Below are 14,072 nucleotides of genomic sequence, written 5' to 3'. Positions count from 1 at the left end.
CATATAATACTGTTTAAACAACAACCGTCATTATTTTGTCGTATATGTATATACAGTATGAAGAGCTCAGATGCAAAACCCTCTTAAGTTCTTGTTTTCTTTTAAATGAGCATTTATTATTAGGCTCTTATGTTTACACTGTAAAAAATGTGCTGTAATTATGCAGCTGGTTGCCAGTAACTTACTGTAGAAGATAAAGACTGAAAATGTTTTATGTTCATTTAACTTTGAACAAACTGTTGTCAGTAAATAACATTAATGTAAAATCTACAGTAAGTTACTGGAAGCCAGTAATACCCATTAATACTGTAATTTCTACAGACATTTTTTACAGTGTAGGTTCAGTAATTTCACTTTGATGTGAATGAAAAGGTTATTAGTCAGTAATTGAAAAATGCCTTATTTTCACAAATGTCACTTTAGTCATTTTATTTAAATTTAACTTTGCCTTTCGCTGCAAAACCCTCTTAAAGGGACACCACTTTTTTTTTTAAAGCGAAATGATATTACGCAGTCCCTGAAAAAGTCCCCTGCTACTGAAAGTTAGCAAGGAGACTACTTTCAGGTGCTGGGAAATATCTTTTTGCCTGCTGCAGCCATGGTACGACAGCAAAGTCCTTGATTATTACGCCAAAATGAAAATATAGTTCCTAGTCATATCGACCTAGAAAATCGCAACTTTAAATTTTTCATTAGTCTTAGTACACGATGTAACTCACGTTTTTAATAGGAAAAATATTGAAACTCTTTGGTTATTTTCGAGCGCAATGCTAATGGTCTAATCAGATTCAATGAATTATGCTAAGCTATGCTAAAAGTGGGACCGCCAGACAAAGAGATCGGCTGAATGGATTGCAAAACGGAAAAAAAATAAATGTTTAACTCTAGGGGAGCTGGAAAATGAGCATATTTCTTTAAGTACATACAAAAATCTCAAATAAAAAAAAGTCTCCAGTCCCTCTTCACTGAATAAAGGTAAAACCATAGACTGTAAAAATATGGACGTACTGTAGTGTCTGTGACGTCACCCATAGGTTTGTGAAATGCTTTTTAAGTAGGTGGTGCCTGCCCGCATGTCACCGCAAATCACTTGCGCATATCCGAAAATGGGTAAAGAGGAGGGATGTGGGTGAAGCTGAGGTGGCTGGTTGCTGAAACCACGCCCGCCTAGCTCAACTGTAGTGACAGCAGTGGCGGTTCACCCATCATTCAAATGGCCACGCCCTTAATTATGCAGCACTTTAAGGCTTAATATAATTTAAACGGATAAGTTACAAAAAATTCACCCCCTCACAGTTGTCATAAAGCGCAAACTTAGCTATATAGACCAAAAACACTTTTTGTACCAGGCTGTAAACCCTTTTATTTCTGCTGTAAGTTTGGCATTTTAACATGGGTGTGTATGGGAATTGACTACCTTTTGGAGCCAGCCTCTAGAGGCCACTCAATGAATTGCAGTTTAAAACGCACAAAAAAATGCAATAAATATACTTATATATTCGGTAAACATTTAACTGGGTAAAATCTTGTTAGTTCATCCAATTATTCTTTCATGCACTTAGAGGACTTTGCTAAAAAAAAAAAAACCGTTGTGACGTTAAATGGATTCTGCCAAATTGTATTTCTTAATGGCTTGAGGTTGGGATTAAGCAGATTTGAAGTGAAAGTATTTGGTATAATACGTGCCAAGAGCATCCGGTTAATATCATTATCTCTTTTTTGACGGAGGTAGCGTTTAGCGGCTTTTGCATTTGAGCTCTTAATATGTAAGCAGTTATGAGTAGATTTTCTTATGGTGCCATTTTTTGTGATTAGTAAGTAATGTAATTTATTTCAAGAAACAAGAATGTCCATCAGGATGAATTAAACAGCATACAGTATGTTTTAAAAAAGTACCTTTGCATATGAAAGCTGAATCACTGTCACACTATTTAAAGTTAGTAACAGTAAACTAATTTAGTACTATCTAATACAGTCTTGCATTTCTTACAGTGTTAAAGCAGTGTTAAAACCTGTACCTATTCACTAGCATGCAACTTTTGTCTTGCTTCGAAGTGTTTTACTGAGCACAGGTTCAAGGCCCCCAACAGCTAAAGCATAAACGCACTCCTTCAAACATGAATGCCTAGTGAGAAGTGCGAATCCATGTCAGGTTGACTTAAGTCTGATAAGTGCTGCAGACATTGGCAAGAGGCAGAAGTGTGAAAGAGAGAGAGAGAGAGAGGTATAGAGAGAGATCGGACAAGCCAGACTTGGCCTCATCAGCTTGAGCAGTGAAGCAGAAGGAACAATCACTTCTCTTTGTTTACCCTGCCCTTTCCCCATATTCTGCTACCACTTGCTCTATGGCTTACGCTAAATATTTCACGATGAGAGCACACAGGGCAATGAAAAGGGGACACTTTATTTTCAATATGAAAAGTGGCTTCATCCAAGCATAATGAATCACAGGTTTACATTTTTATGAGGCTTTTTCCTCTGATATTAATAATTTAAAAGATGTGGGTCAGGCCAAGGAGAGCATAGCACCAGGTTTTCAGTGCCACGCTGTAGTTAGCGTATCAACGGTTAACAGGTTTAATTGTGGAGATACTGCAGAAGAGCAGGTGGAGAAGTGCTGGAATCCTGTGTTCAACATTTTTCCTGTTGTCTGTCATTATGTAAACGCTTGTTACCTGGTCTGTTTATTGTTTTGTGGGAATTCTCACCTGGTTGTGGTAAAAGTTTAAAACCAGGTGTATCTGCAGACGTTTTTGAATCAAACAGCTTTCGAAAGCTTTTATGGTTTGAGGCATAAAACGAGCGCTATCGTTTCTTAGCAGACTTTTAAATATATAAGGCAATGTACATTTAGAATAAAATAAGGGCTTTAATAGATGGTTTTAAATATTTTCTTCTTAATGTTGTTCATATTTCAACTCTAGTCCTTCTTGTAAACATGACTTTGTACAGTAGACTAATACTTATTGTTAGCTCATTGACAAAATATTAAAGGGATAGATCACCTAAAATGATATTTACTCACTCTCATGTTGTTAAAACCTGTGTGTCTTTATTTTGTTGATCACAAAGGAAGATATTTTGATAAATGATGATAACCACACAGTTGACTGTACCCATTGATTTCTATTGTAGGATAAACAAATACTATGCGTCAGTAGGGGCCGTTGACTTCTTTTTCGAAGGGTGCATGATGTGAAGCTCATCACAACATGTATTTAGCATGTCGTGTGTGGCTCGTCATGTCAAAATATGTGTCATGTAAACTTCTGTGTATCACGTATCATGTCAAAATATGTGTCTGCTGCAGACACTTTTAAGGGGTTTATGATAAAAGAGACGCTCACGTTTGCCAGATACTCGCTTAATCTCATGTGTAATCAGACTTTAGTGTCTTGCGAGTATTTCGTGAACGTGACGGTCTCTTGTCATAAACTCTTTTGGTGCGTTTGCAGCAGGCAGGTATTTTGACATGAAGAATGATGCACATGGTTCACATGACGCAACAAACACATATTTTGTGAATTCGCGCCCCTCGGAAGAGAAATCACCGGCCGCCACTGCTATGGGTGCCGTCAACTGTGTGCTTACCATCTAGAATCAAATATCTTATTTTGTGTTTATTAACACAATAAAGGAACTAAATGGGCGAGTAAATTATGACAGAATTTTCATTTTTGGGTGAACTATACATGCTCTCTCATTTGTAATAGCGTCTGCTATATAAATAAATGCTATTGCAAATAAATATTTAATTCGATATTTTATTTTGTGTCTCCAGCTGACATAGATGATCTTAAGATTTGCTATATCCTGAAAGACAACAATAACGCCACCCGTGACCACTTCAGCTTCACGGTAGAAGACAGTGGTAAGTTTTTTTTTCCATATGCATTTGAGTCTTTACAATAAAAACTGCATGCAACAGTTTTTTGTTTGTTTGTTTGTTTTTAATGAGTGGGATAAATACTGCACATTTACATGCATTAGTTTAGCAAAAAGATTTTCAGTGCAAGTGAAGGATAATGCAATGGAAATCATTTGAATTCATAAATGATAAAATGTGCTTTAAATTTGCAAACGAAAGAGTTTAGAGGATTAATGGTCAGACTTTTAGACCTGAGAGAGATATTGAATAGATATAGTTATGTGACATTTAATTAGGCTTTTACCTTCAGAGGTGACTGAACCGTCACTATGCGGAGATTATAACTTATTGTGCTCCCTTTAACTGGAAAATTTTCTAAATTAATTTTCAGTACATCAAATAGAAAAACTTAAAAGTGAGTAACTGCTAGTCAGAGTGACCCTGAGGAATTAGGGTGAAGAATAAAATCTGTCATGTGGTGAAGTGTAGACAATCATTTCTGTTCGGTTTTAAAATACAATGAGTTAGCAGCACCATTCAAACATTTATATGGAGATAAACCATAAACTTACAATGACACTGTCTAGTTGGACACTATCTGCAAGGAGTCTTTTTTCCCAGGTAACAGATATTGCCTCAGAAGTGCCTGTATAAGCACATCACAAAAAGCCGTTTGATATATAAAACTACAGGCAGGATGACACATAATTAGTGCTTGCCGCGCTGAGTTTAAGCCACGCCCCTTGTCAGACTTTCAATTACTTTGAGTATTAGAGGGTCTTTAAAGTCGGAAAGACTTGGGAAAATACAAGCTGTATGAGAAAACATCTGGTTCAGTCTCCCTGCACTTCTGCAAAGCTCTCTCACGCTTAAAATCGCCAGTTGTGCCATCAGATAATCTGTTGAAGGTTCACCTGTGGTGTTTACTCTTTAAAAATGACCCCCGGTCAAACCCTGTTTACACCTGGTGGGTGAGATTTTGTTAGGGAGAGATTGTCATGTGTCCGGGACATGATTAGCATTTACATTACAGATGGTCATGTGGTTTTAGTACACTTGAGGAGAGTTTGTGTTAAGGGAATAACTCTTACATTAAGGAAACCCTCTAACCTTTTTCCATGCAATTTTTACATGTGACGTGTAGTTATATACAGGTTTGGCATAAAGTTCAAAGCATACAAATAGGTTTTCACACTGTACATGTCTAAAGTAGCGGAGATAATTACACTGCCTTAGTTTCTGCTTTTCCAGAGGGTCTGACATCCACAGCATTAACTATTTTAAAGCCAATTTGCGTTAAACTGCTACATTCATTTAATGAACTCTGTAAGACTGCGCCTCACATATTTATTATAAGTAGTATACCAGAGGGCTTTTAATTAATTGCTTTGTTTTCTAAATGCTCTTCCCTTGCATAGACGATAATGATGGTAAGACTGGTTTTCCAGGCAAAGTAAAACTATTATCATGTTTACCGTATGCAAGTCTGAGAACTATCAGAATCGAAAATAAGATTGTAGCCTAAGGCACATAACTTGTACTTTGGTGTATTTTCTTCTATTTTTACTTTTAAAAGAAGTTTCACTTTTTGTTAGTATAGCTGAATGCCAGTTTCGTCTCTCTCTTTATTATTCTACTGTTTATCTTTTTAGCTCAAATTAGTTAAATTTTAAATATGGATGATTTCGAGGTGGTTGACCTGCATGTTTTCTACACAATCTCGTGGTAATTGGTAACTATTTTTGAGATGTTGTAAGATTAAAAGGGCTCATTATACTGCCCTACAAAGGTTACGTGCAGTAACTATGCAAACACTGAAACTGAGAAAAATGCCCTTGAAGTTTTTCACACCAGCCAGTCAAACATTTTACTGCCATTTTGGCACACACATTTCTCTGAAATGGGACAAAATTGAACCATGCAGGAGATTTCGTCACAAGACACAACAGATCTCACAAAGCCCTTTTTAACCCTTAACTTAATTTTGACCAAATGCGTAGTTACAGCACTTTGGCTTTGTAGGGCAGTATAGCTGTGCGTACATTATATTTTATATATACTGTATATATCGTCATCCGTGCAATTACGACATGCAATCACACATTACAGCTCCACATAAAATGGACACGTTACAATTTTACAGAGATGCACGTCAGGCTATGCAAAGCCTACGCATAGCATATGGCGTAGCTACAGCGTAGCTATGGCATAGAACGTATGCACGACTATAAAGTGCACTTAAGTCTTGAACCGTTTCGTACATTTTTGTTAAATTTGCTATCGCCCAGTTTCATCAGATGTGGAGCTTCATTCTTGCATTTTCTGATTTGAATCAAAGGTACGAATCCATACGAAAACCCCATTTCATAAAATAGTAACATTCTTCTGTAAAATCAGGTTGATTTTTTTGGTAACACTTTACAGTAAGGTTGCATTTATTTTGTCGGTTAACTAAATTAACTAAAGTTAACATAAACTAACAATGAACAAAACTTATGAATGACTTATTAATCTTAGTTCATTTCAACATTTACTAATACACTTGACAAACAAATGTTGTACACTTTAAAAAAGGAAAGTTGGATAAACTTAAATCCACTGCAATTGGTAACACCAAAAAATCTTAAAAATCTAATATAGGTTTTTATTTTATTTTTATTTTTTTTATTAAAGTCAGAAAATTTTATTTATTTATTTTAAGTTGTGTGTTACCAAAGTAATTTTTTAGGTAGATCCAACTTTCACTTTTTACAGTGTATCTATTATAAGTTACTAGTAGTTACTAATGTTAAAGGGGAGATTTCATGAAAATATTACTTTTTCCATGTGTAAGTGCTATAATTGGGTCCCCCATGCTTCTATGTACCTAGAAAATGTGAAAAAGATCAACCCAGTAACTTTGGTAAACCATTCTCTACACGCATGTGAAAAAATAGGTCATTGAAATCTGGCTCCCCTTGTGATGTCAGAAGGGGATAATAACGCCCCTTAATCTGCACTATCCAACCACGGCACTGCCATTTAGTGATCTTGGGACACCAAAGATTTATTTTACATTGTTAAAAAGTCTTGTAAAATGTCCCCTTTAAGTTAGTATCTAACATTAGTTAACGCACAATAATAACAGTAAACCGTTGTATAAATATTAACTGACATTAACAAAAAAATGCTGTAAATATATACTGTTTATTGTTATTTTACTGATGCATTAACTGATGCTAATCAATAAAACCTTTTAGTAAACAACATAGCTATGCTGGTTCACTATCTAGACAAAGTACTTATCCTCATACACCAGGTTAGACTAGCACGAAAATGTATGTAATGATTTTTTCCCTTCTGACTGACACTAATACATTCAGTTCTATATTAAAATATGTTGCAAATTGGAACCCCAGAGCTCCAGGTGAAGTAAAAGAGGACAGATTTATCAGTTACCCTTCCTTTGCGAAAGGTCATGATGATAGCGCTCATCCTGAATACTATTAGCCCTTACTCAACAGTCAAGCCTCAGAGGCAGAGCTACAAACATGACAGGATTGACTTCAGGGACACAGAGGCTACAGAGAACTGAGAAAATCTTTACGTGGCACGTCGTAGCTTTGGGATGTGTTTTTTTGCTGTGGGACTGTGGGAATATTTTCTTCGACATTTGTCGATGTGAATTCACCTCAGTGTTCTTTCGAAAGAGTAAATGCCATTATCTACTCAAATGCTTTGGATTTACCATTTATTGTAAATAGACTCGAGCATCAACATCAAGTTGAGAACCGGTATGGTCCCAATTTTAAGCCATTTAAACCGCTTTGTTTCCACCAGCTTTTAGCTAAAAAGCAATTTCACAATCTGTTCACTACCTTTTGGTTTGTTGCTTGCGCTCCGTTGTGTCTCAGGCCAAGTGTGTATCTGGTATTGTGAAGGTTTTTGCTGGGGATTTATGGAACAGGAGCTCAAAACCCAATCAACAATAGGAAACAACAGCTATTTTAGTGTGGATATAGATAACCACATGTTTGACATGAAATAATGGTGTGAATGGATGTTTTGCAGCTCTGTTTTACATAAATCAAGTAGCTATTGTTGACTACATAAGCTTGGGCAGATTGGAAGGCATACGCATGTGGATTACCAAGAACTGGCATTTAGTTTCCATTGAAAGAGGTGTCTCTTAAAAACCCAGTCAAAGGTGAGATGTGGGGGTAGTGCTGGTATTTAGGGTCAGTGTGGTGCTCTGGATTAACCTTAGACCTGCATGGTTGACTGATTTAGGGGCAAGACCACACCTGCCTGGACTCGTCAGGTACTTCAGATGCTCCGTCTTACCTGTTTAAACATTTAGAAGCGACAGTGATCGAGTAGACAGGAGATGGACCAATAAGAGTTTGATCAATGTGTTTAGTTACTCTTTCGTAGACGTTTCAGAGAAGAGCCTGTCTTCTCCAAACAAGGGTTTTTTGAATAACCATAACAAAGCCCATGTGGTGACAGCATCCAACTTTTGGAGACTATTGCAAACATGAGTGTCTAGGTTACTCTCAGATTTAGGCATGCATGGAAGACCTGGACAAGCGAAGTGCGGCACGGGGCACCTGCAAAAAAAGGAAAATGGACAACTGGGATTTTACCCCTTATTTCATGTCACCATGCTGTAAGTTAACCTGTTTGGGACTGACCTGTTATGAACTGCCAGCAGCCATATCACCCTATAGCCCAAGACTGGTTGCCCACTGAAGCTAAGTAGGGTTGCGTCTGGTCAGTAGGCTACTTGAATGGAAAGACCTTCTGGGAAAACTAGGTTGCTGCTGGTAGAGATATTAGTGAGACCAGCATAGAGGTGCCCACCCTGTGGTCTGTGTGGGTCCTAACACCCCAGTATAGAGATGGGGACACTATATTGTCTAAAAAAAAAGCATCGTCCTTCGTATAAGGCAGAGGTCCTGACTCTAAATCCAATGTCTTTTGAAAAAAGTAAGGGTGTGGGCATCCTAGCCAAATTTTTCCATTGGCTTACTAATCCTTCCCTTATATACTAATTGGCTATATCAATCTGTTCTCTCCACTAATAAGGTGGTGTGTGTGGTGTGCGTTCTGGCACAATATAGCTGCAGTCGCATCACTGCTTTCTTAATCCAACCCGAAAACAAGAAAGGTAGGGCACAGCTTCTGTGACTGCAGCCAAAAGCTCATTGAGACAGGATAGGAGAAACTAGAGCTCCATAAAAAGCGTCGGGCCAGGATGAGTGATATCATCTAGAGATTCGAGAGATGGAAAGTGCCAGGCGGAAAATGTAGAACAAGCAGCTGTTACAAGCTTAAGGACAGATTGAACAACCAAATATAAGCAGTCGGATGGTGGTTATGAGACACTGAGTGACGCCTTCTTTATATGCCAAGGTAGAAATTCAAATCAAACCTTTTTCTTTTCTTTCAGAGGCACCTGTTCATCAGCCATGCTTAAATAAAGCATTTGCTGAATATTTATATGCTCACATTTTATAGTACACTGTTAACGGAAATTGTCTCTATCTGTCACTGGGGCAGTATCTAAAAGGTCCTAACATGTAAACATTTTGTACCAATATGCACCTCTGAGTTACTAATATGAACTCTTAGGGGCTAATCACACCAAACGCGTTTTAAATGCTTGGAAACGCAAGGCGCGACACACTCCCTTTTTTTAAAAAAAGAGCAGTGCAATGCGGCTTTTATATTGATAGGCAACCACCGAGTCAGCTGTCTTGTCAATCAAATATTGAAGTGTGAGCACTCTTTTGCTGTTAACTGTAATAACTGTTAATATTAGCAGAAACTTTCAAAAGAGAGCGCTTGCTCTGACCTTGTTTGAGGGTGAGAGGTGCACAAACACGCAGGAGACAGTGAGTGACCGCAGTACAGTTCTTTCAAGCAACAGTAAACTCCTGTCACCACAACGGAAAGCCCGCCTCTCCCCTCATTCGATTGGACAATGGAAAGACTCCTTCAAAAGTGTGTGCTGCAGCCGGCGGCAAAAACACAAGGCGTTCGGCGTGCATAAACAGCACACATACGCTCACTGCCCATAGAATATCATTCAAAAAAGGCGCCTGCAACTGTCATAAACGCCTTTGGTGTGATCGACCCTCATGCTGCGTTCACACCAGCCGCGGTAGAGGCGTCAAGCACGAGTGATTTCAATGTTAAGTTAATGTAAAGACGCGTGGCTGGAGGTCTCACGACGCTTATGAGGCGTTTAGCGCGGTGCTGTAGACGCGATTCTGCCTCATTTGTGTGTCTAGTTCGCACGAATGGCGCAAATTGAACCCACAGTTAGGGGGCATGCACACCAAATTTTTAAACGCGGCTGAAAACGGCAGGCGGATGCCGAATGCCAGCTTTTTTACCCGACTGTCAGCTTTGCTTCCGCTTTGTTTATCAGTCGTTGTACGATGCGCTGGTTGGTGGTTGTGATATTTGTCCTACCCCTTCTCCACTGTCACTGAGCCCCGGCTTTCAGCACGTAAAAAAACGCTAAGCTTCCGTTGGAAACAATTGAAAACATACGCCAGCTGCGGGCATAAAAGCTTTGGTGTGCACGCTACTTTAAGGAACAAAGCTGTACTTTTTGAAAGGGTAACTCAACTCGCAGGAAGCTTCGGCTTATTTGGAAAGAATCGTTAAAGATGATCTTGCTTTTATAAATCTGATAAAACTAAAGACTCTTTGGATATATGAATGATGTAATACTACTCTATAGGTACTTGCAATGTCCTGATATAACCAAACCGTAGTCCTGGCTCAATCTAAACCCTGTCTGGGAAACGGCCCCATTATGTACCATACCTTTTGTTTATTAGAATTTAGCATTTTAATTGTAATTGTGTTATTTAACATCCGCCTGCCTGGGACTACAAATGAAAATTAGCCTGTATGGCTAAATTTGGCATATTTTCATGCTCTATGTGTTGCGTGGCTATGAATGTGCATTGTCCCATTTCTTAAATAAATAAACTCAAAGTCAAACCTATAACTAAGGGTGTCACGATTTCGATTTACGAAAATTAAGTCACAACCTCGAACTTCGAAATAAAAAAATGGGATCGTCGATGCTGCCACGCCCCCATGTCACGTCCGGTCGGCTTGTCAAGGGGAGAAAAATAAACCTTTCAGAGGTGCCTTTAAAAACATCGGTCCATCAGAACGCGATTTATATTTTAAACACAAGGGATGTATTGCTACAACTCCTTGTAATGCATATCATAAACAGGATTACTAGTGATCTGACTTTGGACAGAGCACAGCTCTCTGCACGTGCGCCGGAGAGCCGCCATGATGAAGCGGGTTATATTTTAAACAAAAGGGATAGTTTGCCTCAGCTCGCATGAAACGCATAAGACTGAACAAATACGTAAGGATTACTACTTTAGTTTATGTTTAGACTTTGGACAGATGCGAGAGCGCATGCACGTGAGACAGGGAGAAGCGCAGCTGCTTATGACGCACCGGTTTTATTTAAGATGCTAGGAGGAGTCCAAGACGCACACATTAAGTCCATGTGCTTGCAAGAAGGAATCCTCTCTCTACAAGCTCTCTCACGTAAAGTAAAGCCCACAAACCCCCATGCGAGGAAAAGCACGCAATGTGCATGTTAATGTGAAACTTTAATAATAATAATAATAATAATAATAAAGGCATATAATTTTTTGTCTTTCAAAAAAAAAAAATTAAAAACGAGAATCTAATCGAATTGTGACCTTAGAATCGAAAATGTAATCGAATCGAGGATTTGGAGAATCGTGACACCCCTACCTATAACTATGGTTTTGTTAAATACGCAGCATACTGTAGCAAACCAGTAAGACTTATTTACTTGCTTTCAATTAGTTAAAAGTGTGAAGGTAAGGCTAGTTGAAAAATATATACTTTACTTATGATTGATGTGTTTGGTATGCACTAATAAATAGCACTCATCTCTATACCACATAGGAATACTCCAGTATGAGCAGTTTGATTTAATCATATGGTCCAGTTGTCTTTACAGCGCTGATAATATGAACCCTCATGAATCGCAATAGCAGGTTGTAAGTACCCGCGGGGGTCAGATTCATTTGACTACTGTCAGGCTTTTTTCAGCTGCTCAGGGCTGTGACTGAAGGAACAGGGGTGTATCTGATTCATTATTTGTACGTTGTGTTTTATAGATCGAGCTTGACTGAGTGTGGCTTCACATGCACCAAACAATCATTAGGCTTTAATGAGGCCTTCTGAGCGACTGTGAGCTGCCATGTCTATCTAGAAAACACAGTTTCAACAAACCAGCTCTGACTCTCTGTTGTTTAATAAAGTCATTAGAGGCTTTTGTGTGAGAAGTTTCATGGAGACTGTGTCTTCGGGGTGTGGACGAATCCACCGAGCTTTAGAATGACAGTTTTATGGAAGAGAAGATAATGAAGGCTTGGTATTGTTCGGCTTAACAACAGAAGAAATACAATAGACTGTCATCTTTTTTTATAGTTATACGGTTGTTCCTTTGTTAAAAAAAAATGTTCTGGTATTTTACTAGTTAGACCCACTTTTTGTATTCTTAATATGGAAAAATATAAAATATAATACCGTAGATATCATTTGAAAAAGATCGGACCAGCAATTACCTGCAATACAATGTAAAACATCACTTATATTTACATTGAACATGGGATTTGAGTCATATTTGGGGAACAGGATATCTTAGGGACCTGGTCCAGTAAGCAATGTCTTAGAAACCCTCAAAACACCCTAGCAACTACATCGCAGTGCCTTGGTAACCAGTCACAGCACCACAGCATCATTCCCCAAGTTTTTATATATTTTTTACAGAGAAGTGCTACACGTTTTCTTCATAAAATGTGAAAATCTTGTATCCTGCTGAGCAATCAGTCAATAGTATAACTGGTTGTGCTCTGTTTATTGGCTAAATGATCTACATAAATACCAAGAGAAATCTGAAGTTCACAAGTTCTTTGCACGTGTGGAAATTGCACATATCCTCTATTTTAACCACTTGCAATTTATTGCGTATCCCTAATACAATACTGTAGGTTGATCGAACCTAAGATGGAAAATAAGCATAAATGCAGCTGGGGTAATGCTCTGACTGCATTTATATTTTATCATAACATGACAATAACAATGCTTTTAGCCGGGGTAACTTCTCCTCACAGTGGTATTATAACACATTGTCACCCGTTAAAAGGTGATTATTAGCATATTTGTCCTAACTTGGATGTCAGGTCTACTTGATACAAGTCACATTATCCTAAATTCAATTGTGGATGTGGCCACCCTACTAAAAAGACAAGCTAAAACCAGCCTAAACTGGATGGTTGGTTTTAGCTGGTCTCACAGCCAGGTTTTAGCTGGTTAAGCTGGTGTAGCAGGTTTGTTTTAGAGGGGTTTGAGACACTTTAAGCTGGTCTGGTCAGGCTGGAAGACCAACTGACCACCAGCTTGATCATCTTGGCTAAGCTGCTTGGCTGGTGTTAGCTGGTTTAAGATGGAGGTAGTTGGTTTAGGCTGGTCCTCCCAGCCCTGCAAAGCTGGTCTTCTAGCCTGGTCAAGCTGGTGGGTTAGCTGGTCTCCCAGCCTAACCAGCTAAGACCAGCTTAACCAGTTAAAACCAGGCTGGGAGAGCAGCTTAATCCAGCCAACCATATTAGGTTGGTTTAAACTGGTCTCTCAGCCTAGTTTTAGCTGGTCAGGCTGTGAAGACCAGCTTCACCAGCTTTGCAGGGCTGGGAGGACCAGCTAAAACCAGGCTGGGAGACCAGCTTAATTCAGCCAACCATCTTAGGCTGTTTTAAGATGATCTCCCAGCCTAGTTTTAGCTGGTCTTAGCTGGTCAGGCTGCGAAGACCAGCTTCACCAGCTTTGCAGGGCTTTGAGGACCAGCTAAAACCAGGCTGGGAGACCAGCTAAATTCAACCAACCATCTTACGCTGGTTTTAGCTGCTCTCCCAGCCTGGTTTTAGCTGGTCAGGTTGCAAAGACCAGCTTTACAGGGCTGGGAGGACCAGCTAAAACCAGGCTGGGCGACCAGCTAAATCCAGCCAACCATCTTAGGCTGGTTTAAGCTGGTCTCCCAACCTGGTTTTAGCTGGTCAGGCTGCGAAGACCAGCTTTGCAGGGTTGGGAGGACCAGCTAAAACCAGGCTGGGAGACCAGCTAAATTCAGCCAACCAAATTAGGCTGG

General features: G+C 39.0%; 1 protein-coding gene across 1 annotated transcript in view; it reads left to right on the top strand.

Moving 5' to 3' along the window:
• Positions 1-14,072, top strand: part of frem2a (FRAS1 related extracellular matrix 2a) — a 62,380-nt gene that overhangs the window by 5,535 nt on the left and 42,773 nt on the right. The window contains exon 2 of the mRNA XM_065257839.2: positions 3,782-3,871. Coding sequence (XP_065113911.1) covers positions 3,782-3,871 — 90 coding nt within the window. The remainder of the gene's footprint in view (positions 1-3,781; positions 3,872-14,072) is intronic.

The sequence above is a fragment of the Paramisgurnus dabryanus genome, chromosome 10 (genome assembly GCF_030506205.2).
Source record: "Paramisgurnus dabryanus chromosome 10, PD_genome_1.1, whole genome shotgun sequence".
NCBI lineage: Eukaryota > Metazoa > Chordata > Actinopteri > Cypriniformes > Cobitidae > Paramisgurnus > Paramisgurnus dabryanus.
This window is presented reverse-complemented; position numbering and strand designations above follow the sequence as displayed.